This window comes from Rattus rattus, chromosome 4 (genome assembly GCF_011064425.1).
Source record: "Rattus rattus isolate New Zealand chromosome 4, Rrattus_CSIRO_v1, whole genome shotgun sequence".
Taxonomy (NCBI): domain Eukaryota; kingdom Metazoa; phylum Chordata; class Mammalia; order Rodentia; family Muridae; genus Rattus; species Rattus rattus.
This window is the reverse complement of record NC_046157.1, coordinates 148,448,388-148,475,560: the sequence shown is the minus strand read 5'-3', so window position 1 is coordinate 148,475,560 and position 27,173 is coordinate 148,448,388. Positions and strand designations below refer to the sequence as shown.

At 43.7% G+C, this 27,173-nt stretch overlaps 1 protein-coding gene across 1 annotated transcript in view; it reads left to right on the top strand.

The window, feature by feature from the left end:
• Nhej1 (non-homologous end joining factor 1) overlaps positions 1-27,173 on the top strand; it is a 97,414-nt gene that overhangs the window by 9,764 nt on the left and 60,477 nt on the right. The window contains exons 5-6 of the mRNA XM_032901378.1: positions 4,729-4,867; positions 5,647-5,705. Of these exons, the coding sequence (XP_032757269.1) occupies positions 4,729-4,867; positions 5,647-5,705 (198 nt within the window). The remainder of the gene's footprint in view (positions 1-4,728; positions 4,868-5,646; positions 5,706-27,173) is intronic.

Genomic DNA, 27,173 nt, shown 5'->3' with positions numbered 1-27,173 from the left:
CAAACTGTGTCCTCTGGACAAGCTGTTTCTCCAGCCCAGCAAAGGACTTCTTGAGAGATAGAACAATTGATTAACGAGTATGTTTTAAGTTCAGATTACGGTCTTATCATTAAATGAAGAAGACTTATCCCAGGGAAACCCCTGGGCTGCGGGGAAGGAGCTAAAGCTGGTAGACACTATCAGGGCTGTAGGCGGCCACTATTTCAGGCAGGTGTGCGTGTGTGTCTGTGAGGTCATGCGGTTGGAAGCTTTGTTACTCATTCTTGTGATAGTTTTCATTTACTTTTTTTTTGAATGGGTAATTCATGCCAAAGGCAAACATTTCAAGCAGCATTTAAAGGTATAGAGTCTAAGAAACAAACAGTCTTTCTGTCTGCTCTCTGTTTTCCTTCTAAAGCAATTATTGAGATCAACTTTCTGTTTATCCAACCCCCCCACCCCCGACACACACATTTTTTTTTTTTGAGACAGAGTCTTACACAGTGCAAGCTATCCTCAGATCATCTTGTAGCCTAGGACCTTTAAACTTTAAACTTGTACCTCTGGCTGCCACCTCCTGAGCCCTGGGATTGCAGGTGTGCTGCCTGGTTCCATGCGCCTGAGACAAGGGCTCTACAGCTGAGGCACACCCTTGGCCGTTCTCTTTTTCCTTGATAGCATGTTACTTTGTAGCCCAGTTCAAGTGTGAAACTCTTCTGCCTCTTTTCCCAAATGCTGAGATTACAAATATGAACCACACACCTTGTTATTAACTCTAGGGACTTACTAGTTCTTAATTCCCTGTAGGAATTGTGAAATATATAAGGCTTTGGGTATCTGCTTCATGATTCTGCATCTGTCTGCACTTGTAATGGCTTTCTCTTCATCTTTCCTTGTTTACTATTGTCTGTTCTTTCAGATGTCTAATACAACTGTTTTCCTGCTTTTTTGTTTGTGTTTAAATGCTTTTATTAGCCGTATTTACTTTATGTGTATGAGTATTTTGCCTGCCTATATGTATGTGCATCACATGCACACCTGGTGCCTAAAGAGGGCATCACTGAGAACTGGAGTTACAGATGGTTGTGAGCCACTATGTGGGTGCTGGAGACTGAACTGGGTCCTCTGCAAGAGTAGCCAGTGCTCTTAACACTGAGCCATCTCTCCTGCCCCTGTGCTTGTGAGACTAAGTTTTTTGAGACTAAGTTTCACTGTGTGGCTCAGACTGTCCTCAAACTTGTGATCTTCCTGCTCCTGCCTCCCTTTCTGCTGAGATTACAGGTGTGCATCTAATATTATTCTTGATAGTTTGTATTTTCACTTTCAGATTTGTCATCCCTTAGGTTGTTTATGATCCCCAGGGGTCACATCCCTGAGTTTCTTAGTAGTAGGAAGAACACAAGCTTTGGAACAAGCGGCAAATTCACAATCAACCCTACTACCTTTAGATTATTTAGAATAAATATTATTTAGAATATTTGAATCAGTACAGACTTTCTTATGACTCAGCTTCCCCATCTGTCAAATACAAGATTGCTCAGCACTTATGATTAAAGAAGAGGGCACAAGCAGCACCACTGTAGGACTGTAGTGGGCTGTGAGAGACTGTGTTCCAATACTCATTCTTTCTTGTTTTAAAGGGTAAAGACACTGAAGCCCGAGGTCAAGGGAGATGCTGGCAGAGCGAGAACTAGAGTCAGTCTCCTGACCCCCAGTTTGTGGATGGTCTCACTGGACTCTCTGATATGACTTGATATCTGGGCCAACTCTCTCTTGCCTAGGACTCTTAAGTGTTCTGTAAGAAGTCAGAAGACTTCAGGGGTGGGATTTGAGGTGTTCCCCTTTCTGGGGAAGAATGGCAACCTCTGTTATTCTCACACTTCCTGGCCTGTCATGGAGATCTTCAAAGGCAGAGCCTCAGAGCCTCTTTCCCAGTGGGTAAGGCTGGTTGGCTTGTGATGGAATGTCTTCATATTTTGCTTTCCTTGAATGAAAGGCGATGTCCCTGACCTAAAGCACTGTACAGTTTGTTGTTGTTGTTGTGCCTTTGGAGTACACTGATCTTTCCACATGGTTGCATGCCTTTTATTTTTTATTTTTACACTAGTTTATTTTATGGCCATTAATACATATTTTGGGAACTTCTAACCCACATTCATCTAAGCTTGAAAACAGAACAAGGCTCTCAGGCCTAAGAGAAATCATTTTAATGTTCACGTAGCTTTGAAATTAATTATAGCCCAGGAATTCAGAGTGGTGTGAAATTATTTGGGATGGTGAAATATTTCCTGATTAAAAACTCGTTTTTGTATATAGATATTGCAGTCCAGTAGATCATTTCAGTTGCCTGAGGCCAGTATCCTATTTCAGTAGACATGGCATTGGCTAAGAGCTGCCCCTTGCCATGTCTCATGCTGTTATATTTAGTACCTCAAAGGTGGTACCCCCCACTCCCCACCCACCATGGTGAGAGGCTGGTTATTAACGTTAGGAGTTTCTGTTTTTGAGGGGTGCCACCAAATGGCCACTGTGGCTGCTTGGTTAGCAATGATAATTATTTTCAGTTCAATCCTCCAAACCTCTATTGACTTGCATACAATTATTCCACTGTTTTTCTAATCTACCTTGACCAGGACCAAACTTATCAAAACTATTTCTAGGGCATAGAGTTTTAATCACTGTATTGAGTTAATTATTATATGTGTGCATGAGTGTATAATGTGCATGTGGAGATTAGATGACAACTTGCAGGAACCAATTCTCCTTCTACCGTGTGGGTCTGGAGGACTGAACTCGGGTCACCAAGCTTGGCAGCTTGCCGAGCTGTCCCACAGGCCCAGGAGTAGCTTACATCCAGGGGTTCTGAGCAGTACTTCTTGGAGGCCTAAGTCCTTTCTGAGGACCTGGGACAGCACTCAGTACTAGGTTGGCATTTGCCAGGTGACAAAACAAGGTAATCTACATCTAGACCTGACTCCGGCTTTCCCCGTGCCAGGACGCCTACACTGTTTTTGGATTATGGCACACAAAGCTGCTGCCCTTATCCGCCCACCCATACCCCCACAGCCAGCCCTTTCTCTTTTCCATAGACTCTGAGCTGCATCAAACGCAGTCTTTTAGTTTTCTCTAGAGACTTGATGGAAAGTGTGAACATAGGTTCCTGGAGAACCATCACCTGGGACCCTGACCCAGGTCACTCTGCACAGCACCTCTGATGGCACCTTTTCCTTATTTCAAGCCTGCGATGGGATATCTTGTCTAAAGTGCTCCCTTTTTAGATCTAGCCAGGGATGAGCATTTGTTGGCCAGCAGGCCAAATCTGGCTTGCTGCCTGCTTTTGTAGAATTAGATTGGAGCACGGCCACCTCATTTGTTTACACACTGTCTGTGGTTGCTTTCGCATGCCGCAACAGCAAACTTGAGTACTTGCAGCAGAGACTCTGTGGGCCACACATCTGAAAATATTGATTATCTGGTCTCTCTGAGAAAAGCTTGCTGACCCCTGATCTAGGACATCTTTTGCTTAGTGTCTCTTTTAGTTCGTGCCCTTGGTGCTGATGACATCCTCTAGCCGCAGGCTAATGGACACTGCATAGGTGACTTCCGTGACTCTGTATAGCTATACATCATTGTATGAGCACTCAGTGTGGCTGCACTGTAACAAAGCTATACCTGCATCCTTCTGCATGGAGTGGGCTCAGTAGCTGGCTGGCTTTGTTTTATCATTATTTTACAATAACTTTAAATTCTGCTGTATTTTTTGAGAATAGGTTAAAACTCTGACCTCTTATCAGCCCTGAAATGACTCTTAATAAATATCTAGATTGAGTTTGATGGTTTTCTGTTTTCTGTTGTTGTTTTTGTTTTCTTTTTTCTCCTGCTGGTGTATTGTTTCGGCCACACCCCTTTCGTGAGGATCCCTTGGATCTTCTGCTTTTATCTCTGTTGGGAGTTGAGTCAGCACTTCCCTCTCCTCAGCAAGACCACCGTTTTATCTTTATTTAGTTATTTTAAGGATTTTTCTTTTATCTTTGTATGTGTATGGGTGTTTTGCCTGCATGTATGTCTGCATACCTTGTGTATGTATGGCTTTTCGAAGCCAGAAGAGAATGCCTGGTCCCCTTATCTGGAGTTACAGACAGTTGTCAGCTGTCATGTTGGCTCTGGGGATAGAATCCATGTCTTCAGGAAGAGGATCCAGTATTCTTAATCACTGAACAGTCTCTCCAGCTCCTATATTAGTGGTTCTCAACCTATGGGTCATGACCCCCTTTGGGGGTTGTATATCAGGTATCATGCATATCAGATATTTACACTCATAACTGTAGCATAACAGTTAATAATAGTAGCAAAATTGCAGTTATGAAGTAGCAATGAAAAAATTTTATGATTGGGGATCCCCCCAGCATGAGGAACTGTATTTAAGGGTTACAGCATTAGGAAAGTTGAGAACCACTGCCCTATCTCTTTTTCTTTAAATCAGAACTGTAGATTTTTCTGTTTATTCATAATCTTGTTTTATCCTTCCCACTCCATATCTGGGCCAAAAAGAAAATCTGAGTCTCTTTAATGTGTAAATTTAATATTGTATTTGTGTTTATGTTAGTAAAAATGAATTGCTTGTCTATGAAATTGTAAGTTCCTGTGAAAATGTTTATTCTTGAGTATTTTTCTTTGAGTAGCTCATGCAGTGTTTGGTAGTACTTTATGAGCACCCATTGGCTAATTGACAGCTCTTCTTCATCACAGGTCTCTCAGCATTTGATTTGTCCTCTGATGGGTGTGAGCCTGGCATTGCACAGTCATGTGAGGGAGCTAGCAGCATTGCTTCGGATGAAGGACCTTGAGATCCAGGCCTACCAGGAGAGTGGGGCTGTGCTGAGCCGAAGTAAGAGGGCGTTCTTAGAGGAATGGGTGGGGAGTCCGAGAGTCTTAGAAAGGGGAATATAATTTGCATTAAGGATACTTACTGAGCTGGAGGTGTGGATCAGTTGATGGTGCCTGCTTAGCATACACCAATTCCTGGGGTTGAAACTTAGAATTGCATGACGTATGCATATGATCACAGCACTCAAGTAGAGGCAGGACACTATCCTTGGTGACACAGCAAGTTCTAAGCTAGCCTACGTTAGACCTTGTCTCAAACAAAACAAAACAAAACCCCCAAACAACAAAAGTTTCTCTTTCTAGGTGGTAGGAACTCTAGCAACTGAGACTTGATACTAAATGTCCCCTCTGCCTTAGGTACCTGGCTGGGGCCAGTAAAAGCCACAAGCAAGTCCAGACATGTCCTAGGTCGTGAAGAAGAAAGACTTTGGAAAGGGGCCCACAACTCTTCAAAATTGTATTAGCAGAACATGGACTCCAGAGCCGAGAAGCCCCTGTCACTGTAGTTTTAGAATAAAAGTTCTGTGCAGCCTTCGTCATTGTGGCATAGCAATCTTCTAGAACAAGTGCGGCTGCTGAACCATTGTTGCAATTGCCCTGGTCTCCTTTTGTTTATCCACAAACCCTCAGCCCTTCTCCCGAGGGCCTAGGGCCCTGTGGGTGTTAGATCTCTGGTTCCTTCCCTGACTTCTATCCTGGGCCCCTTCCCTGTCATGTGATCAGTGCGAAGCTCATCCTTAGGCTCCTCACGTTCCTTTCTCCATCTCTTCTTAATTACAGGTCGATTGAAGACAGAGCCATTTGAAGAAAATTCTTTCTTGGAACAGTTTATGGTAGAGGTAGGATATTTGTTGTTTCCTTTCTCCTTCTATAAATTTGGGCAGAGTGCCTGGGTGGCAACCTGCATTTTGGACGTTAGGTGGCTGGTGTGGTTGGAAAGCCCTTTGCCTGAAAAAGTTGCTTGTGGAAAGTTTGATGAACTTTGAGATGTGTGTAGAGAAGGTAGGGGAAAGAATGAAGACGGTGAAAGTGGGCTTTTCTGACTTAACATCTCTGTTAAGGTGCCATGTGGGTGTCATTTAGAATTCTGTAGCCTTGGGAAGGTTGGCTGGCCAGTGTTCACTTCTGCTTGCTGAGATCTGGATTAGTAGAAGGATGGTCATTTGTTGTCTGGTCCCTTTAGTATCTAGCAATAGAGGAAGGTGTAAAAAGCTCAGGGCTACCATTTGGGGACTGTCTTGTGGGCACAGCAGGCTGTGGAAAATCACAGTGTTTATACAAAGGGACTGGCACAAGAATGAATGGGGAGTAGATAATTGTGGCCTGTCAGAAGCTTCTGCCTAGGTTTCTCTTCTAAGGATTGAGCTTGGCCAAAAGGAATATTCACTGGATGCCAAACAGTGGGAGTATTAATAATAGTGACCTTTTGATAATACCAGTCAATATTGGTCTTTCCTTTCTCGACTCTTCTGGAACTTGTTGGTTTTGTGGGCAGTACCTTAGTATTGTTGCTCGTTTTAACACTATGCATGCTGCTACTTTAGGGTGAAAGTGGGCGTTGCCTATATAATATTCTGTATGGCTTGTTCACATTTCTGTCTTGCCATCTAGACTAATTCTAAGCTTTTTATGGGCAAAGTCTATGTCTCATACTTTTCCTGAACTGGAAAGCTAGCATTTCCCCCCCTCAGGGAGGGGCATAAAGTGAGTGTATTTGATTGAGAACCTTCCGTTCTTCCTCTGAACGTTGGCTGAGCTCTCATATCCAGACTCTTAAGAAAAACTGTGAGGTGGGTGCTCCATCTTTGTACTGGAAAAGTAATGCTCTGTGGGAGAAGTCACATGCAAAGTCTTGAAGCGTAGTAGGAGTTAGCTTAACAGAGTTTTATTTATCACAATGTGCATGCGTAAATGGTATACATGAGTGGGAGCACACATGTGGCACAACTCTCAGGAGCTCTCCGCTTTCCAGCGTGGTGTCCTGGGATTATGTGACAAGTGCTTTTGTCCATTGAGCCATGTTGCTGGCTCCAGGTGTTAATCTTTTTTTTTTTTTTAAAGATTTGTTTATTTTATGTATACGAGTACACTGTAGCTTTCTTCAGACACACCAGATCCCATTACAGATGGTTGTGAGCCACCATGTGGTTGCTGGGATTTGAACTCAGGACCTCTGGAAGAGCAGTCAGTGCTCTTCACCGCTGAGCCATCTCTCCAGTCCCCAGGTGTTAATCTTGTGGGAGAAACAAGAGATAATGTTAAGCAGAACTTGTAAGAGACTCTCTAGGCCACTTTTCTCTCTGTGGCTTGTTCTCTCTATTAAATTGAACATGGGGAGGTTAATGTAGTCCAAGGAGGTTATTGATGTGCTAGTTCCCTGCCTCAGAGACTCAGGGAAGTGAATTTTCCTGCCTTACACTTCTCCAGCTTAGCTTCTACACATTTTTTTTTCTTTTTTTCAGAGCTGAGGACTGAACCCAGGGCCTTGCGCTTGCTAGGCAAGCGCTCTACCACTGAGCTAAGTCCCCAACCCCAGCTTCTAACATTTTACTCTATATGCTTTCTGTGTTAGCAATGTGGCATGTATCTCAGTTTCCCACGTGTTATTTTCTTTTGCCTGTATCTTTGCATACATTCTTCCCTTTGTCAAGAGTGTCCAGTGCCTTCTCCTTCTCCATGCTGAATACTTTCATTCATCTTTTTAAGCAATAACTGCAGGTTCTTGGGAGACCTTTCTAGACCTTCCTGGTAGGGTGATCCTTCCCTGCTACTAAAGTGCTGTGGTTTAACTCTCTACATCATGGTGCAGTTTCTATGTCAGCAAGACTGTGGCTCTCTTTTGTACTGACCTGTGGGCATGTCTGCAAGCAAGGACTGGATGAATGTGTTTCTAAATCCTTTACACAGACGGCAGTGGCTAGAATAGTAGGGTCTCAGGTCTTTGAATGAATATTTTGATACATTTGTGCAAAGGGGATCTTGTGAAAATTGTCACAATGTGTCCCTCAGATACTGTATTGCTTATTAGAGTTGTATTTGAGGATGCTTGTTATTCTCAAGGTTTAATTTTACAGCACGGAAAAAAAATCTTTTCCCTCAGAACAACTATTATCTCATTTGTAAAATTGAAGGCTTATCCTTTTACTGCTGTTGTGGAAGAGAGAGCTCTGTAGAATGGTATGAGAAATGATGTAGAATCAGGTGCCACCCCAGGAAGGATGTTGTGTGTGTAAAAATAAAAGCTGCTCAGGTCAGCACATGCCTGGAATTTCAATTCTTGGGAAACTAAGGTAAGGAGGATCAGGAGTTGGAGGCAAGTTTGGGTTTAAGTACAGTCCTGGCTACATAGTGAGAGCCAATTGTTAAAAAAATTAATAAGGGGCTGGAGAGATGGCTCAGAGGTTAAGAGCACTGACTGCTCTTCCAAAGGTCCTGAGTTCAATTCCCAGCAACCACATGGTGGCTTGCAACCATCTGTAATGAAATCTGATGCCCTCTTCTGGTGTGTCTGAAGACAGCTACAGTGTACTTACATATAATAAATAAATAAACCTTAAAAAAAATTAATAATAAGGGCTGGCTCAGTGGTTAGGAGCACTGACTGCTTTTCCAGAGGTCCTGAGTTCAAATCCCAGCAATCACATGGTGGCTCACAACCATCTGTAATGGGATCCGATGCCCTCTTCTGGTGTATCTGAAGACAGCTACAGTGTACTCATATACATAAAATAAATAAATAAATCTTTAAAAAGTTAAAAAAAGAAGGGTCAGAGTGATGGCTTAGTGGGTAAGAGCACTTGGTATCACACCTGATGGCCTGCATTCAAAGCCAGGACCCACATGGTTGTAGGAGATATACCAGGTCCTTCAAACTGTCCTGTGACCACAGACAGACACACACACACACAGACACACACACACACGCAGACAGACAGACACACACACATGCACACATACACACACAGACACACACACTTGCACACACACACACAGACACACAGACACACACACACGCACACACACACACACACACACACACACACACACACACACACACACACACACACACACACACACACACACACACGCACACACCACAGACACACACACACAGACACACACACACACATGCACACAGACAGACACACACACAGACACACACAGACACACACAGACACACACACACACACACACAGAGAGACAGCAGACACACACACACACTCAGACAGACACACATCCTACATTTTGTTTTACAGGGCCTTAATATGTAAGCTGCTTGGTAATCACTGCCCAAGGTGGCCTAAATCTTCCTGCCTCAGCCTCCTTATGACTAGGACTTTGTAGACATGAGCCACACACCTGACTCAGGTGTTATGTTTTGGAACCAACTGCTCTAATAATTCTGGTCCTCTGGGAGCTGAATGGAGCAGAGCCAAGCCTCACAAACTTCAAAACAAATGGAAAAGGTTTGAAATACACAGGAAGCTGTAGCCTTCTGTTTTTTTTTAAGTTTAATTTTTTTAAATTGTATTCACTTGTGTGTGTGTGTGTGTGTGTGTGTGTGTGTGTGTGTGTGTGTGTGTGTGTATGTGTGTGTGTGTGTACTTCAGAGCACTTGTGAGAGACAGTTCTCTTCTTCTACCATGTGTGTTCTGAGGATCAAGGCCATCAGGCCTGGTGGCCTTTTGCTCTCTGAGCTATCTCACCAGTCTCAGATTTCTATTTGAAGATAAGGAAGCTGAGCCCCAGCAGTTAAGTGGCTAAAGTCTGTGTGCTCAAGGCTCTCTCCATCTCTCCCTATTACATCTCTCCTATCCTACTGCTTGTACAGTCCAGTGAGGGGAGCCATGAGTGCTTGGGTAGTAAGAATTCTTGGGAGCTCTGGGCGCCTGTGCTATCTTCAGAATGTCTCACATAGCTGTTAGGACTGAAAGGCTGGTACTGGGACTGTAGAGCTACAGTATCTTTTCAGTTACTATGCTTGTCTGGGGTCCTATAAACAGGACATAAAAGGGTCAGGAGGTCATCCAAGACTGGATTGAAAGGATGTGCCATCAAAATAAGCAACATGGAATAGAAAATAAACAAACCAGAGAGACAGTTTGAGATGAACAAGCAAGGAGGCCAGGCAGTGTCAGAGGGCCATTCGGTCAGTGCCTGGGGCTACTTGTCTTCCTATTGGAGACCCTGCTAGGTAAGAGTCCATAGACAGACAGAGCACAGGGCCAGGAGGGCACAGCGAGTTCTTGGAGGCTGAAGGTAGAGAAGATATTTAACCCCTAATAGGGGCTACTTCCTCATATTTGATCATTTTGCTTTACTTCTTCCCTTATGAAACTCTGACTTAGGGCTGGAGAGATGGCTCAGTGGTTGGGAGGTCCTGAGTTCAGATCCCAGCAACCACATGGTGGCTCACAACCATCTGTAATGAGATCTGATGCCCTCTTCTGGTGTGACTGAAGTCAGCTACAGTGTACATAGCTGGTATATATATATGGTACATAAATCTTAATAAAAAAAAAAAAGAAACTCTGACTTAGCCAGGTACATACCTTTAGCCCCAGTACTTGGGAGGTAGAAGAACCAGGCAGATCTCTGCAAATTCAAGGCCAATGTGGTCTACATGGTAAGTTCCAGTCCAGATAGGACAACTTAGAGACTCTGTCTCAAACAAACAAACAAATAAATTACAATAAAATAAAGAAGCTCTAGTGTTTCACTTTCAGAGAACATATGGACACCAATTGCTAGTGACCCAACTAAAGGGGAAATTTGCTATGTAGAACAGCTTGGTATTGAACTCATAGAGATCTGACTGCTTCTGCCTACTAAGTGCTGGGCACCTGGCTAAACCAGTTTCTTTTTTTGCTTTTTCTTTTTTTTTTTTTTTTTAAAGATTTATTTATTTTATGTATATGAGCACACTGTCGCTGTCTTCAGACACACCAGAAAAGGGCGTCAGATCCCATTACAGATGGTTGTGAGCCACCATGTGGTTGCTGGAACTTGATCTCAGGACCTTTGGAAGAGCAGTCAGTGCTCTTAACCCCTGAGCCATCTCTCCAGCCCCCAAAATCAGAGTTTCTTAAAGGTAGAAGTAAAACAAAACGATCAAATATTGGGTGGTTAAATATCTTCTCTAACTTTGGCATTCTAGAACTTCCCTAGAAATGACGAATGATAGTATGGTGTCCATTGGCATGGTCTTTACATAGACTAAGATTCCCATAGACAGTGCTGCCAAGACTAGCAGCTGAGAGGCGCCTTTAAGAGTGAAAGAGAAGGTGAGGAATTGGGGACTGTTACACATGGCAGTGTGACTTGTTAAGAATGAGAACGGGCTGGTGAAGCCCCTTCAGGCTGTTCTGTTGGAGGAGTTCCTTTCCCTGGCCCTGCCCATGCCTTTCTCTTCCCATCTGGTTGCTATCAGGCTGTGCGGCTGCTGGCGGGCTCTTTATTTATTTATCCCAGCGTAATGGGGTGAGGAGGGAGCTGGCCTGAGGTTGGCTTTCTGAGGCCATGCCACTGAGCCACAGGCGGTTAGCATGGGTGTGTGAGTCACTGGGGCTGCATGCTGCTCAAACCAGACTCAGGGACAGCAGGCAGCCCAAAATAGAGCCCCGCCCTCTGCAGCTGGCAACCTCTGGCTCGGAATCAGCCTTTTACACCAAAACCTGGGCAACTCCACGATGTTGGCCTTCTCTGGGTGGGTACACTTAACAGAGATAGGGATTTTGTAGCTCTCTTCTCAGACTTTACACAAGGGTAGCCAGCACACCAACATCTCCCATTGCTGATTGTCTCCCATTGACTTTGAATGTCTCAGAACACTTAAATAATTTCCTTGGAATAATATGCTAGCTAAGAAGTTTGGGGGTGATACTTAACATTGATCTGACTCAGTATCTTAAATGTAGCCATAGTTGTAGTCTAGTTCCAGCCTCATTCTTGAGCATTATTTTATGTTAAGAAACTACCCACTGCTGCTCTTCCTAAGCTTGAGTTTATGTCAGAGGCACTGGACAGAATTGGGGAGGCTCAGGAGCAACCTGAAAACTGCTATCCTGTTGCATGCATCCACAGGGGTTCTCCTTGTTTTCTCTAGATGGGTCTCTCTCTCTCTCTCTCTCTCTCTCTCTCTCTCTCTCTCTCTCTCCTCCCTCCCTCCCTCCCCCTCCCTCCCCTCCCCCTCCCCTCCCTTCCCCCTGGCTCTCTCTCTCTCTCTATATATATATTTTTTTTTTTTGGTTCTTTTTTTTTTCGAGCTGGGGACCGAACCCAGGGCCTTATGCCTTCCTAGGCAAGCGCTCTACCACTGAGCTAAATCCCCAACCCCTCTATATATTTTTTAACCTGCTCTCAGGAATGTTCATGATACCCAGGATTGGATCCAAGATCTTATCCATTCTCCCTTCCTCTGGCTTGTCTCATTGAGAGCCTAGTGTCAACACTACTATGAACCACTGAGAGTCAGTTTTAGAGCACCACATCATATAGACCCATGCTTTTCTCTGCAGCCTTGATATTTCTGCATGGATATCTCACTGGTATCATTGCCTCCCATGCATGCTCCTCATGGATTATTAACTTCTTCCTTTAAACCCATTCTTTATTTGTATTCTTTACCTTGGCAAATTGAACCATCTTCAGTCAGTTTCCTAAGCTAGAAACTAGAGTTTCACCTGCATTCCTCTTGGTTTTCATTTCCAGTAATGACTTACCAACCATCATGGAGTCTGTTCTTCTTTAGTCTAGCTTTTGTTGCCTTAGATAAGCTGATACCCTTTTGGCTTGACCCTGCAACAGCCCCCTTACCTGACTTTCCACCATCCCCTTTCTGCTTCCCAGTAGAATTTACAGTTGTCAAAGCAGTCTCTTTGAAAAACAGACCCGATTGTCCTGCTTTCTAGTTTATAGTCCTTTAGTTGTTCTTAGTGGTTTATAGTGGCATGTAGGGTAAAGTTCAAACTTCGTGTATGCTGTACAAGACCATTCATGATTGGTCCCACTTTTCTCTTCATCTTGATCTTCCATCATGGTGCCCTGCATGTATACACCTAAAGAATTGATAGCTTCCTGTTTGTACACATCTCATTCATTTGTTTGGTATTGTTTTCTCTCATCCTGTTCAATGTTCCCAGCTCTGTGTGGACATTATCCCTCTGAAGGCATTGATCTTTCTTTTCTTCAGCCTGCTCTTCTTTCAGACATAATAAATCATGGTGTTATTCCTATAAACCTCTGCAGACTGTTTGTCATTTGGAATGATCCAGATATCAAGAAGGGAGGCAGGAAAAATTGTTGGCCAACCCTTCTCCATTTAGATTTTTCCTGCATGGTGGTTGGTAAGTCCTTTTCCTTACTTTTTTTTTGTTTTGAGACAGTCTCACTAAGAGGACAAATTGGCCTCAAGCTCATGATCTTCCTCCTCTAGACTCCCTAGGGTTGGAATTACAGGGATGTGCCAGGGTGCCACAGTCTTTCTTAGTATGGTTTCTACAGCACAACCCGCCCTTTCTATCCCATGACATCATTGTTTGGTTCTTCTCACAAGCTTGTGCCACTGCATTGCTGAACTGTTGGAGTGCCCTCGGAGCCAGTCTGTGGTCTTCTTATCTTCCCTCACTGTCATTCATCTTTGCTAGCCCAGCAATCCCAAGTACTCACTGACAGCCTTCCCTACAACTTCAGACTTTTTCCTCAGAATTTCCAAGTGGGAACCTGGCATGCTGGTACATGGTGTAGTCTGAACTCTCAAAGGTTAAGGCAGGAGGGTGATGGAGTTTGAAGTCATCCTAGGCTATAGTGAGCTCAAAGCCAGTCTCAACTGCTCAGTAAGACTCAGTCTCAAAATAAAATGCAAATAAACAGCAAACAAATAAATATCTCTGTATGAAGATATTGTAGACATTTTACATTCAATATTTCCCAAACTGAATTCTTACTCTTACATACCAAATTGCTTTTTCGAAGAACCCAATACCTTCCTATTTAAGTTAATTAAATTAAACCTCACTTAATTAAACCAAAAACCTTGGAGTCACCCTTGGTTTTTATCCTCTTACATCCTATATTCAGTCCTTCAGAAAGTGCCATTGGCTCTACTTGAAAGAAGGACACCATAATCTCATTGCTTGTTATCACTGCCCTGAGCTACCATCATCATAACTGCACTTCAGAAATGGCCTCCCTACTGGCATCTGTTGCAACCTCAGGAATCTAGGAGCTCTTAGCTGGTCAGTTCTAGCTCAGAGTTTCTTGTGATTCTGGTTACCCCCATAACCCAATGCCACTATTGGATACAGCTTCTGGGGAGATTGGTATTGTATAGCATGTAGGGTCCAGTGCTAGTTAAAACCACTAAAAGATGTCTTTTCTTCCTCAGCAGCGTGTAGAGTGCCTTCCAACACTATGCAAGCTAGCCAGCAGGGAACCAGTTTCTTGATCAGGTTAAGGTTGATTTCTTTATGTCCTGCATCCAAAGAGAATGTTGGGTCTTCAGTAATTTAATCCTATAGATATATAACAGTAACATGGTTTTACAGTATACTTATGGTGGACAACCAAGAGTAATGGCAATAATCTATGTTCTTCCAGGTGCCTCTGAGGCTTCCCTAAGCGATAACTTGTAGGGTGTATCACATGCCTAGTACTGAGATTTATATTTAATAATATATGTCTTTTGGGAGCAGCATTGTCCATTCAGAGAAGGTATTTCTGTCCAAACTCCTTTTAAAATATATATTTAATTAGCCTGTAAATTAATGGATTTTCATACGGCCTCTTCACATATCCTTGGGTTGAAATAAGGATCTATAAGGTAGATATGGTGAAACATGCCTTTAAATCCCAAGTGGACCTCTGTGAGTTTGAGCCAGGCTAGTCTACATAGTGATTTCCAGGTAGTCAAGGCTTTATAGTGAAACTCTATCTCAAGACCTCCAAAAGAAAAACAAAAAAGGAACCTTTAGAAAGTGAAGCTTGCTTATATTGAAAAGACACATAGACACAGATTTGAGAATCTTCTGCGAAGGAGCAGTGTTCGAAATCGTGAGGATGGATTCATCATTTGCTCAGGAAAGCATAGAGAGAAAAGGCAAAGGCTTGGTGATGGAGACTTGGGGCACTCTCATAATTGGATGGAGCAGGAATCTCTGAAGGGAACTTTAGGGATGAAGAGAGTCAGGATAGAGTGGTAGATAGCCAAGAAAGGGGAACTAGTAAGTTCCCCTTATATAAAATATGCAGAGTGTGTGTGTGTGTGTGTGTGTGTATGTGTGTGTGTGTGTGTGTGTGTGTGTGTGTGTGTGTGTGTGTACTAGATGCCATACGGCTTCTTCAACTAAGTCATAGTTTTGAATTTGTCTTTTTGAATAGTTACTTTCCTATTGCTATGACGAGGCACCCTGACTAAGGCAACATATAGGACAAAGAGTTTATTACAGTTTCAGAGGGTAAGTCCATGACTACCATAGTAGGGAGTGTAGCATCAGATAGGCAGGCATGGCAATGGAACACTAAACACTGGTAGGTTATATCTTGGGACACAATCACAAGGTAGAAAGAACCAACTGGGAATGGGGTGGGCTTTCCAAACTTCAAAGCCCCTAACCCTCCCCCCCCCAGTGATATGCTTCCTCTAACAAGGCCACACATCCTAATCCTTCCCAAACAGTTCCATCAGCTAAGAACCAAATATTCAGACATATAAGCCTATGGGAGCCATTCTCAGTTAAACTGCCACAGAATCCTCACAACAAACCCGGGCACAGCTATTGCCTTCATGATAAAGAGTGATATCATGATAAAGATTGCCTTCATGATAGCAGAGTGTCAGGGGGGAAGGGATTTGCTTCAAGTCATTAAGCTAACTCACCTTTATTTGTCTTGAATCAGATCCTGTGCTATTGTGTTCACCAGAGAGGATGGATGAACCACAGTGCCACATGTAGGAGGGAGACCACAGAGAATGACTGAGACAAAGAACAGATCTTAGGAAATGTGTAACCTTGGACAGTCTGCAAGCTATAGGCAGTTCATGAAGGATCAATAAATGATACAAAGGAGATAATTAATATAGATTTCTTGTCAGAGAAGTTTCACAACAAATGAGTGAGAACCAGAAAAGTGGGTTAGCCAAAGTAAAGCGGGGAGACCCATGCCTTTGAAGGCAAAGGGGAAAGGTGGAAGGTGGTAGTTTAAATATAGATGACTAGTTTTATGTTGACTTTCAGCTTCTTTCCCCCCAAAATGCAGTATTTTCATTTAAGAATTTAAAACTCTTTTTTTTTTTTTTTTTTTTTGGTTCTTTTTTTTTGAGCTGGGGACCCGAACCCAGGACCTTGCGCTTCCTAGGTAAGCGCTCTACCACTGAGCTAAATCCCCAGCCCTTAAAACTCTTTTCTGAGGGCATCCCCTTCATCCTTCACTAAAAAGAGGGACGGGGGCGGGGGGTCTCATAGCAGTACGGACAAAAAAGGAGAGGGTCAAATGATTATATGATTGTATGTGTGTGCATGCGTGTGTTAGAAACAGTGGAAACGGACTGGAGGGATGGCTCAGTGGTTAAGAGCACTGACTGCTCTTCCAGAGGTCCTGAGTTCAATTCCCAGCACCCACATGGTGGCTCACAACCATCTGTAAGGGGATCTGATGCCTTCTTCTGGTGTGTCTGAAGACAGCTACAGTGTACTCACATACATTAAATTAAAAAAAAAAAAAGAAAGAAAAGAAAAAGGAAACAGTGGAAAGGACAGAATTTAGAGTCTGAGTGATACTCTTCCTCATCTGAACTACAACATATTAGATTTTTCCTGTGTTACTGATGCTGCTGTTACAGAAATGGCTGTGCTTGTTTCCCAAGTGTTTTCTGATGGGGAAGACATGGCAGCAGGAGTGTGAGGCAGCGGCTCACACTCCGTCCATGTTTGGGAAGCGCAGCGAGAGGGATACTGGTGTGCAACTGGTTTTCTCCTTTTTACTCATCTCGTGGTCCAGCTATGGTGGATACTGCTCCAATTTAGGGTGGGTCTTCCTCCCTCAAACTAGACACTCTGTGACAGTCACACACCCAGAAGTGTGTCTCCTAGGTGATTCTAGATCTTGTCAAGGGGATAGTTATTATTATTTATCACATGATGGTTTAAGGGAATCCTTTAAGATCTCATTTGGTCCAGTTCATTTTACACTTAAAGTCTGAGAAATTTTGATGTTATGCATGATCTTTTAGAATCTTTATTCCAAGAGCCCCTTCCAGTTTAGTGCACATAAAGATAGGGATGGGGCAGCACATGGAGATGTTGATTAAAAGAAGAAATGAGCCGGTTGTGGTGGCGCACGCCGGTAGGATTTGCTGAAGGAGGTAGAGGCAGGAGGATCACGAGTTCGAGGTCAGCCTGGGCTACACATTGGGGCTGGGGATTTAGCTCAGTGGTAGAGCACTTGCCAAGGAAGCGCAAGGCCCTGGGTTCGGCCCCCAGCACAAAAAAAAAAAAAAAAAAAAAAAAAGAAGAAGAAATGATTAAGGGCTGGCCACATGGCTCACCAGGTTGTTGTCGTAAATAAATAAAAATAAAGTAAAAGTAAAAATGTATAAACGAAAACCGGGGGTGGAATGTTTTCCCTCAGGGTGTTTTTCCCTGCTAGGGTTCCACACCTCGCTTCCCCAGATATCTTCTGGATATCTTGGCAGAAACACAACCCAGCCACACACTTTCTTATACTGAGACTCTTACACAAAAGAGCATACAACTGGTGTTTTTACCCTGCTAGGGTTCCACACCTCAGTGCCCCAGATATCTGCTGGATATCTTGGCATAAACTCAGCCCAGCCACACTTACTTAAATTGAGACTCTTTCTTAAAAAAAAAACACACTCATTTAGCATTAAAGCAATCCAGCGTCTAGATTTGGCAGATCCACATTACACTGTCCTAATCCCAGTTCCCAAATTACTCATCCCTGCACCTTTTATTTACCAAGTCTCCAGCTTCTTCTCCCCCCTGGTACCTCTAACTCCTCTCAGTTCCCCATCGTCTCTCCAACTCCCTCTCTTCTTCCTCCTGGCTTCCTTCTCTCACCCCTCCTCCCTCAACTGTCAATCCTCACCCCCCCCTCCTCAGGTTCCACTCGCTCAACTGTCTCCAACTGTCAACTGTCAACCTAACCTCTGAATCTAATCCCCCTCTCACTCCCAACTCCTACCTCTGCCCAAATCTCACGCTCTTGCCTTTATTTAACAAATTCAGAGAAAACCCCAAGGCAAACCACAACACCAGGTAACAATACTAAGTCTGAGAACTAGAGTTTGATTCCCAAGACCCACACAGAGGAAAGAGAGAACCTGCTTCCACAAGGTGTTCTTCAACCTCCACATGTGGCATACATATGCCCACATATATCTACATATATATAAACAAATTTAATTTATTTTTTATTTATTGTAATTTAATTTATTATAATTTAATTTTAAAAATTAAAAAGAGCAAAAGAGCAGTTAGTTATCTAGGTGTAGTGGCTCATGTCTATAATTCTTGCAATTGGGGATGGACTGAGGCAGGAGGATTACCATGAGCTTGAAGCTAGCATTGGTTACATTGTGAGGCCCTGTCTCAAATAACAGAATTAACTAAAGAAAGAATAGTTAATGGAAACTGCAGTGTTCTATTAAGAGGCTACAGGAGAATGGAGTAAAATTGTTTAACTTAATGTTCTTATACACAATTTAAGAAAAACATTTAATGGTATCTGGGGGCATGTAGTAACAGAGAAAAGATAAACTAAAGAATAACTATGTACCTAGCATTTTGGGAAAGATTGATATAATGTAACAACACATTTTTAGATCATACAACGGATGAGAACTCCCTCTAAAGCTGTTTGCTACTTTTTTTTTTTTTTTTTTTTGGTTCTTTTTTTTTCGGAGCTGGGGACCGAACCCAGGGCCTTGTGCTTCCTAGGCAAGCGCTCTACCACTGAGCTAAATCCCCAACCCCTGTTTGCTACTTTTTACCTTTTCTGGTTTTAGCAAGTATCTTTCTCAATGTATATTCATTCAATGTCCCAGGGAAAACGACTCCTGAAGATGTTCCAGTTATTGGAAGAGCATAACTTCCAAGTAGTAACTAATAAATTGGTTTTAAATGTCTTCATTCCTAAATGAACTAACAAAAAGCAGGTTAAAGAGGTTAGACCTTTCTGTTTTAACAAGGATGGTGGCTCAGTGAGGTCCTGGGACCAGCCGGTCCATGCTTACTCTGTGCATGGGTTGGGGACTGCGCCTGGCCTTTATGTGGGTGTTGTAGATTCTGACTGGCTCCTCATGCTTACACAGAACGTGTTCTTACCCACGAGTCAGCTCCACCCCCAGGAAAGGCCTTCCAATCCATGCATATCTTTCCTACGGCAGCTCTCTCTCCTGCTCTCTTCTGTCACTTCCTTTTTATCTTCAATGAAAGCCTGCTCCCTAACATGTCCTTGAACCCATGGCCTGTAGCCTAGGTTCCAGGTAACCAGAACTGCATGCTTGGCTCACCTCCCTTTCTCATTTGTCCTGTCATCAGAAATTTGGGGTTGGGAGGACCTTCTGGTTACCAGGTGATACCAGGGATAACAGGGTGTTCTTGGTGTTCTTGGTCTTATTAACAAAGGAATTTAAGAATGGGCTCAAGTAGAAGCTTGAGGTCAATTTTATTGGAGTTAAAAGAAAATCACAGGGCAGGCAAGCTAAATCTCTGTAATGCCTGGAGGAGGTAATGGAGGAGAGCAGGAGAAAGGCCGTGTTGTTAGAGTTAAGCTGGCATAGGGATGAGGCGCAGGACAACAGGCAGCCACATGGTGGGAAAGTAAGCTCCAGAGAAAGGATAAGAAAACCCAACATGCTAGGGAAGCTCAAAGTGTTAGAGAAAGCTTGCTTAGAAAAGAGACAGAAGGAAGAGAGGAAGTAACCCTTTTCCGGGTAATTTAGAAGAATGGGCAGATGTAAGCTACTTGTGTACAGTTATATAAGAGATGTGCTAAGGGTGAGAATTCTGGGAAAGAAAAATGCATTAGTGTCCACCTATCTTATTATTGTGGCTTTAGGGGACCCCCTTTCCTAGGTGTAGTACTATCTCCCTGAGGGGTGGTTCCTCTTGGCCAGGTGATTGGCATGCCCAACTCCACCCATGGTAGAGATCCTATTCTTTTGGCCAGTTTTCTCATAATGAGCTTTTTTACTGCTTTTGTGTCAGTGTCTGTCTGTATGTGTATGTGTGTTTGTATGTGCACAGATCTTTGTGGAGTTCCAGAGATCAACATTTGAGTGTTTTCACCAGTAATTCTCCCCCTTGCTTGAAAATTCATCAGACTGGCTGGCAGCTTACTGGCCCCTGTGTTGGGATTTTGAGCATGGGCTGTTGCCTTTGGCTTTTTTCATGGGTGCTACGGGTCAAATTCTGGTCCTTGTGCTTACATAGTGAGCACTTTACCAACTGAGCCATCTCTATAACCCCCTTGCTCCTTTCAGTCCCCCTATTTTTTTTTATTACAAACACTGAGGATGTGAGGGGGCATTCTCTAATTGTATCATTGAGTTTAAAAGGGTCACAGAGGTTTGGAGACTGGTTTTTGGATGCTGTGTCCTTCTTCAGGGAAGGATGTAGATTCAATTATACAACTTTCATTGAACCGCATGCATACAGTGGGAAATCCTCCCTCACTTCTGGGGTTTTGCCAGTCTCCAGAAGTCCTGGATAGTAAGTGAACAGTGTAGAAGTTTCAGCTTGGGAAGGATCCCTCTCTTAACTCACAGCTGCCTTTCTCTAACTGTATTGGCCAGAGAAGGAGCAAACGTCTGTGGCCATCTGTTTTCTGTTGTTTTCTTGTATTTTAGATAGTTTAGGATCTAGAGTTTTTATTTCTCTCTCGTCCTAGAGAGCCCTAATGACCAGGGAATGCTCTAGCTGTACTGACTTCTCAGAACCACCCAGGTGGACCAGCAGCAATACGTAGAGCACGAGCCAGACTCTCCTAACAGCAGTCCTGAGGCTGGACGCCTGAGTCAAAGGCCATTATACTACTCCTATCAGGACTCCCAGTGCCAGTGTTCAGCTGTCCTCACATGTAAATGTAGGTCTCTCTGGACATAAAAAGTGAGAGAGTCTGTGAATTGCTTTTTTTCTATACTCCCTTTCATGAGGCAAGCTAATGAGATGCATATCGTTAAAGGTATGATGTTTTGTGGGACGAAGTCTTTTAAACTGGATGTGCCTGGCTTAGTTATGGCAAATATTTACCAAAAAAAAGGGACATACCATATAAAATTAGAGTTCTGAAAATAGCACTGAGAGAGGGAGGAAAAAAAAAAAAAACAGGACAGAAAATACAGGCCAGTCTGTTTGGGGAAAAGGGGAAAAGATAAAATGAGAGAAGCGCCGGCAGTAAAAACAGCATCTTAGTAAACAGACTATAAAAAAAAATTGTGACCTGCTTTCTGGCAACCCTGGCGGCTGTTGAGCGGGTGAAGGTGGCAGAGCTGGCGTCTGTGTGGACACACGGTGCCCGGGGCGCATGGCTCCCCTGGCCTCGCAGGGCGTTAAATTTAGCCACATAATGATGGGCCTGAGTAGCTGCCTCTTGTTGACCACACCATAATTACTGCTTTGCTTTATGAATTTTATTTTGCTTATTCTGTTTCCTCCTTCTTTGGCACAAAAGAGGCCTGGAGTGGGGGAGTCCCGCCCCCACACCCCTCCCCTTACTGGACAAATGAGTCTTCATAGAAACTTGGGCTCTTGGGCAGTCAGAGTATAGAGTAAGAGCCATTGATTAATCAGAGTGGGAGGGAGGGTTGCTGGCCTCCAATGGTTTTGCCTTATTGGCCTTGATTCTCAGGTCCTGTCCTGCAGTCTTTAGCCTTAGGTGAAACTTTCATGTGAGTCTGAAATGTCAAGACTTACTCTATTTACATCTCCAAGAGTGAGAATCTTCCAGGTGTTGTTGGCTGTTTTTAGTGTTTGGTCCTAAGCCTTCCCCCAGCCACCTCCCTCCAGTTAAATCCTTGAAGCTTGGAAGATTTGATGGCATTCAGCATCAAGAGAAATTACAGCTGGGCATAGTAGTACACGCCTTTAATCCTAGTAATTGGGAGGCAGAGGCAAGTGGATCTCTGTGAGTTTGATGCCAGCCTGGTAGAGACAGTTCCAGGACAGCCAGGACTATGTAGAGCCCCCCTCCAAAACCGAACCAAAACAAGAGGTGCATTGCTGTGCATACTTTCATCAGAGTGATAACTTTTAACATATTAGTGAGTCCTTGATAACATAAAGCATGTGTAGAAGGCCTGGGAGAGAGCTTGGCACGCAACTCATGAGGGGAAAGGGTGCACAAGTGGAGGAGAGAGGACAACTTGAGAGTGTTAGATCTCTCTTTCCACCATGTGAACTTCAAACTCAGGCCATTAATCTTGGCAGCAGGCGCCTTTACTACTGAACTCTCTCACTGGCCTGGGATCTGGGTTTGTATCCTTAGTAGCCATGTAAACAGCCAGGTGTGGTAACTCATACCCAACCCCAGCTCTCAGGGGGCAAAGGCAGGTGGATCCTTGGAGCCCAGCCAGCCTAGCCAATGTGAGCTTCAGGTCCACTGAGAGAACCTGTCTCAAAAATGAGATAGAAGGTCAGTGAGCTGGCTCAGTGGGTAAAGACGCCTGCTGCCAAGCCCGGTGACCAGTTTGATCCCTGGATCACTAGGACCTACAGGGTGGACAAGAAAGTTGACTACAGAAGATTGTTCTACACACACACACACACACACACACACACACACACACACACACACACACACACACACACACCAAATAAATACTTAAAAAGAATACATTTGGAAGCAGCAGAGGAAGGCACCTCTGGCCCCCACATGCACATTAACTTGAGTTTTTGAACACCTATTCACACGTGAACACATAGATACACATGCACACAAATGCGTGCTCAGAATATTTTGGTGGAACTTCAGGTATTCTGCTTGAACTTGGATAGGAGCTGCTTGGGATTTAGCTTGCTATAGATCATGCCACGGTCTTTGTCAGAGAGGTGTGCTGAACCTTAGCTTACCTGCAGCCCCAGAGAATGGGACAGATTCTTTGGCCTGAGACCAAAATACAGTACTGGGGAGAGAACATGGGCTGTAAGGGCATTAGGAGAGCTGTATGGACGAGGCGCAGGGTCATTGGGGGTGAAGTTCTTGACTGTGACCTAGGCTGCCATCTACCTATGTCCCCAGAGTGGCCCTGCAACTGAGGAAGTGGTGGAAAAGGAAGGGCAAACAGGGGTTGTGGTCAGGGTGCTGACTTATCCGTCACTGGCCAAGACTGTCCTATTTGTGTGTTTGGGGGGGAGGGGAGGTGTTGCACTGTGCTAAACCCAGGCACGAACGTGTCAAGGAACGTCTTGCAGCTCTTGTTTTCTCAAAACAAAGGAAGCTCCTTGCATTGCTGGAAGTCGCGTGCTTGAGTACTGAGTTTGTTATTGCCTGATAACCTGGCCACCAATTCCTGCCCTCCTCTTCACCCCATACAGCCAGTGATTTAGTGGGAACAGCTTCCTGTCTCTACCCAAGGCGGCAGGTTCACTCTCTCTTGACCCCAGAAAGAGAGAAGAGAGGAATTAGCTTCCTACCCCAGGACCTATTGGTATCTTCCATTGAGACCGTCAACAAGTACTTTTCAAAATAACTTGCGTTGCACATAAGTAATAGGTGACATGAGCTCCACGGGGCTTGTACAGATTCAACTGCTTCCAAACTATCCTCTAGATACCCTGTTTGTTGAGATGAGTCCTTGGAACACACATTTGGGTGTCACAGCAATGTCAGAGTGTTATAGATGTGTTTAAAGACTTGTGCTCAGCTTCTTTAACTCTTATCAAACCTCAGTATAAGTTATGGATTGGCACCAGTTGTCTGATCATACTGTTCATATTTATTTTAAAGAGGGGATCTTGCTGTGTTGCTCAGATTGCCTTTGCATTCAAGGCCCTCCCTTCAGCCTTCTGAGTAGATTGCTGGGATTAGAGGTGCAAGCCACAGCACCCAGGCTCTGCCCGATCTTTAAATAGCATCATCCCAGAATTGGGAGACTTTGTGCAGCTGGGTGTGGTGAATTAGGCTTGAGAGGCTGATGAAAGAGGATCACAGCAAATCTGAGGTCCACCTAACAAGTTCCAGGGCAAGCAGAGCTCCATAGGGAGACGCTGTTTCAAAAAGCCAAAATCAACCAAATAAAAGAATATTGTGAATGGAATAGTGGAATTCATCCCTTTGGAGCTATTAGCCTAGTGATCATACCCTAAGGTAAGGGGGGGGGGACTTCTTTCTCTTTTTTTTCAAGTTTTGTTTTAATTATGTTTTTGGAATAGGATCTGCTATTAAGCCCTAAATAGCCTAGTACTTACCATGTAGCCCAGGATGACCTTGAACTTGTGACAATCTTTCTGCCTCAACCTTTTGAGTGCTTGAATTACAGGCATGAACCATCCTGGAAAAAAAGGCTTCCGGCTCAGTGGTTAAGAACACTTGCTGCTCTTGAGGAAGACCCAGATTCAGTTCCCAGTACCCAGACGGTAGCTCATAACCCGGCTATGAACAGTTCTGGTAGATCTGATGCCCTCTTCTGGCCTCCTCTGTCATTGAATACACAACACATGGAGAGAAAATGGTCATACAGATAAAATTAAAATAAATAAATCTTTGCTGGATGTGGTGGTTCATACCTTTAATTCCAGCACTGGGAGGCAGAGGGAGACAGATCTTTGTGAGTTCCAGGCCAGCCTGGTCTACACAGCTGATCCTATGACAGCCAAGGTGACTCAAAGAAGCCATCTCAAAATCAAATCAAATCGAATCAAATCAAGTCAAACAAAAACTCAAAACAAAACAGAAAGATAAACAAACAAGAATTTTTAGACATTTGGCTGTTAGGAGCATGGAACCTCAGGTGCTAGTTCATATTAAAGGGCTCTGACATGAGGTGGAAGGTGAACTCTAAAGATTTCTTTCTCATTGCCAAGGTTTGAGATTCTAAGGTTAAATGGTGTAAGCAAGAGATAAAGTTAAGGACTGTGGTGATTTTCCGGTAGGGCATTGATTCTAACCTTAAACTATGCTGTAGGCAACTTAATGAGGTACAGGAGAAGGAAGGAGGGGAGGCTTTCGTTTGGTTTATTTTCTGGTCTGCCGTTATCAGCTAGATATGAAGTCTTTCTTGCCCAGATTGATCACATGTTTGGTCAGCACTATCTTAGTCTTATGGTAGAGGACCACCAAATTGTTTCTAGAGGTTGAGGGATCTAGGATTGAGGAGAGGAGTAAATATTGACAGAGTTGGTGGGACTCAGGTGAGAGATAAGAAATGAGCTTTGGATTAGAAGTGTGGATTATTGGCAGGGTCACTTGACAGCCCTATTTGGAGGATGGTGATGGTGAGGAAATAGTCAAGAAAAGAGGCTAAGAGCCCAGGTCAATAGGACAGCTAGGTGGAAGGCATTGGCTACACAATCAAAGGGCTTTCCTTGCTGGGTGGGGGCGGCAATAAGGGCATGGAGAGGGAGCCTGTTTGGAAAGTAAACCAAGCATTTAAAGGATTAGAGAGTCTCACGAGGAAAGAGGTGGGAACTCTGAATTCCTCTGTTGCTAAAGGATGAAAAGAAATAAGCAGACCAAGCCTGAACCTCTGTTTCTTTACTAATACTCTTTAGCTCAGGAGATCCACAATCAGGAAAGGAAACCAGGTAGGAGCTATTCACCAAAGAGAATCTTAAAAGATTGGTGGCTTCCAATTACCTTTAAGATAAAGTCCAAATTCCCTAATCTGTCAAAGGCCCTTTATAACCTAAGCATTACTTTTACCTCTACTTCTGTAGCCATTTTTATGCTAGCTAGGCCACACCCACACCCACACATCTTCACTTTCAGTCACTGTGAGCTGCTATCAGTTCCCGGAGCCTATTCTTTTCTGTGGGTGCTGGGACTTGAACCCAGATCCTCTGGAAGAATAGCCAGTGCTCTTAACTATTGAGCCATCTTTCCAGCCCACCCATTGTTTTCTTGTCTGTAGTTTTTAGCATGTGGGGTTCCTCCTTGTGACACTGCTGGAGGCACACATACAACAACAAAGGTTTTCTTCAGCTTGCTCTGTTTTTCTACATGAAGCAAGTGCTGTGCCAGGAGCTGACTGTTTGCCTCTCCTCTGTTTGCATTTCAGTGAAGGTGTTAATTCCTCTGAGGGTATGTCCTCTGGTCCTCTACGTTCTGCCTCCCTTACACACTTGCTATTCCCCTTTGCTGTTATAAGCCTTCTCAACCGTACTGTAAATACTATCTTTTGTGGCCCTCCTCCCTAGGACATTGTACATTGTTTATTATGGCTGATCCATTGAAAGCTTTCAGTACTTTTTCTTATTTCATCTCCTCTCTCTTCTGCCCTTTCATCCAATTCTTCCCATCCTCCTCCTCCCCTCCTCTTCTCTCTTTTTTCTTCATAGGATCTTACTTATAGTCTAGGCTAGCCTAGAAACCAGTCTTCCTGCCCTGGCTTCCCTAGTGCTAGGATTACAGGCATACACTACCCCTACCAGCAGCTGTAGTGTGTTCAAAGGACTTTTGTCTTTATGATGGTATAGCTATCTGGTAAAATAGGCAGACTGCACTGAGTACAATCAACACAAGAGTTCTATCACCTACTTAGATAAAAAGGAATAAAAATAAGCTGGTGTAGTGGTGCTGGCCTTTGATCCCAGCACTGTGAAAGCTGAGGCAGGCAAATCTCTGTGAGTTAGAAGACAGCCTTGTCTACATAACAAGTTCAAGGACAGTCAGGGCTCTAGAATGAGACCTTGCCTCAAAATGAATAAAATAAATAAAAATAAGGTACCAATTTACATAGTCATTATTTTGTGTTAAGCCCATTAAGACTTGGCTTAGGGAAATTGAGTGAATCCAAGTTTTACAAGTCACTGTGGTGGAGACCTCATCCTTTGACTTTCTAGTACAACTCTTTCCCTACATTTCCACATATCTATAAGACTCTGTCCTAATGAGATATATTCAATGAGAAAATTACTGTCAAGTCTCATTGTAAACCTGCCAGTTGAAGTGCAGGTTCTGAAGTGAAAGGAACATGGGTAAGCAGGAATTATTCCCACACAGAAAGTCAAGAAAAATGTTAGAACTATGCCATATGGGAATGAACTGAAGGAGATTGGAAGGACTCCTCTATCTGGGAGACGCGTCTGAGACACACTGACATTTTCAGCTGTCAAAGTGGGGTGAGA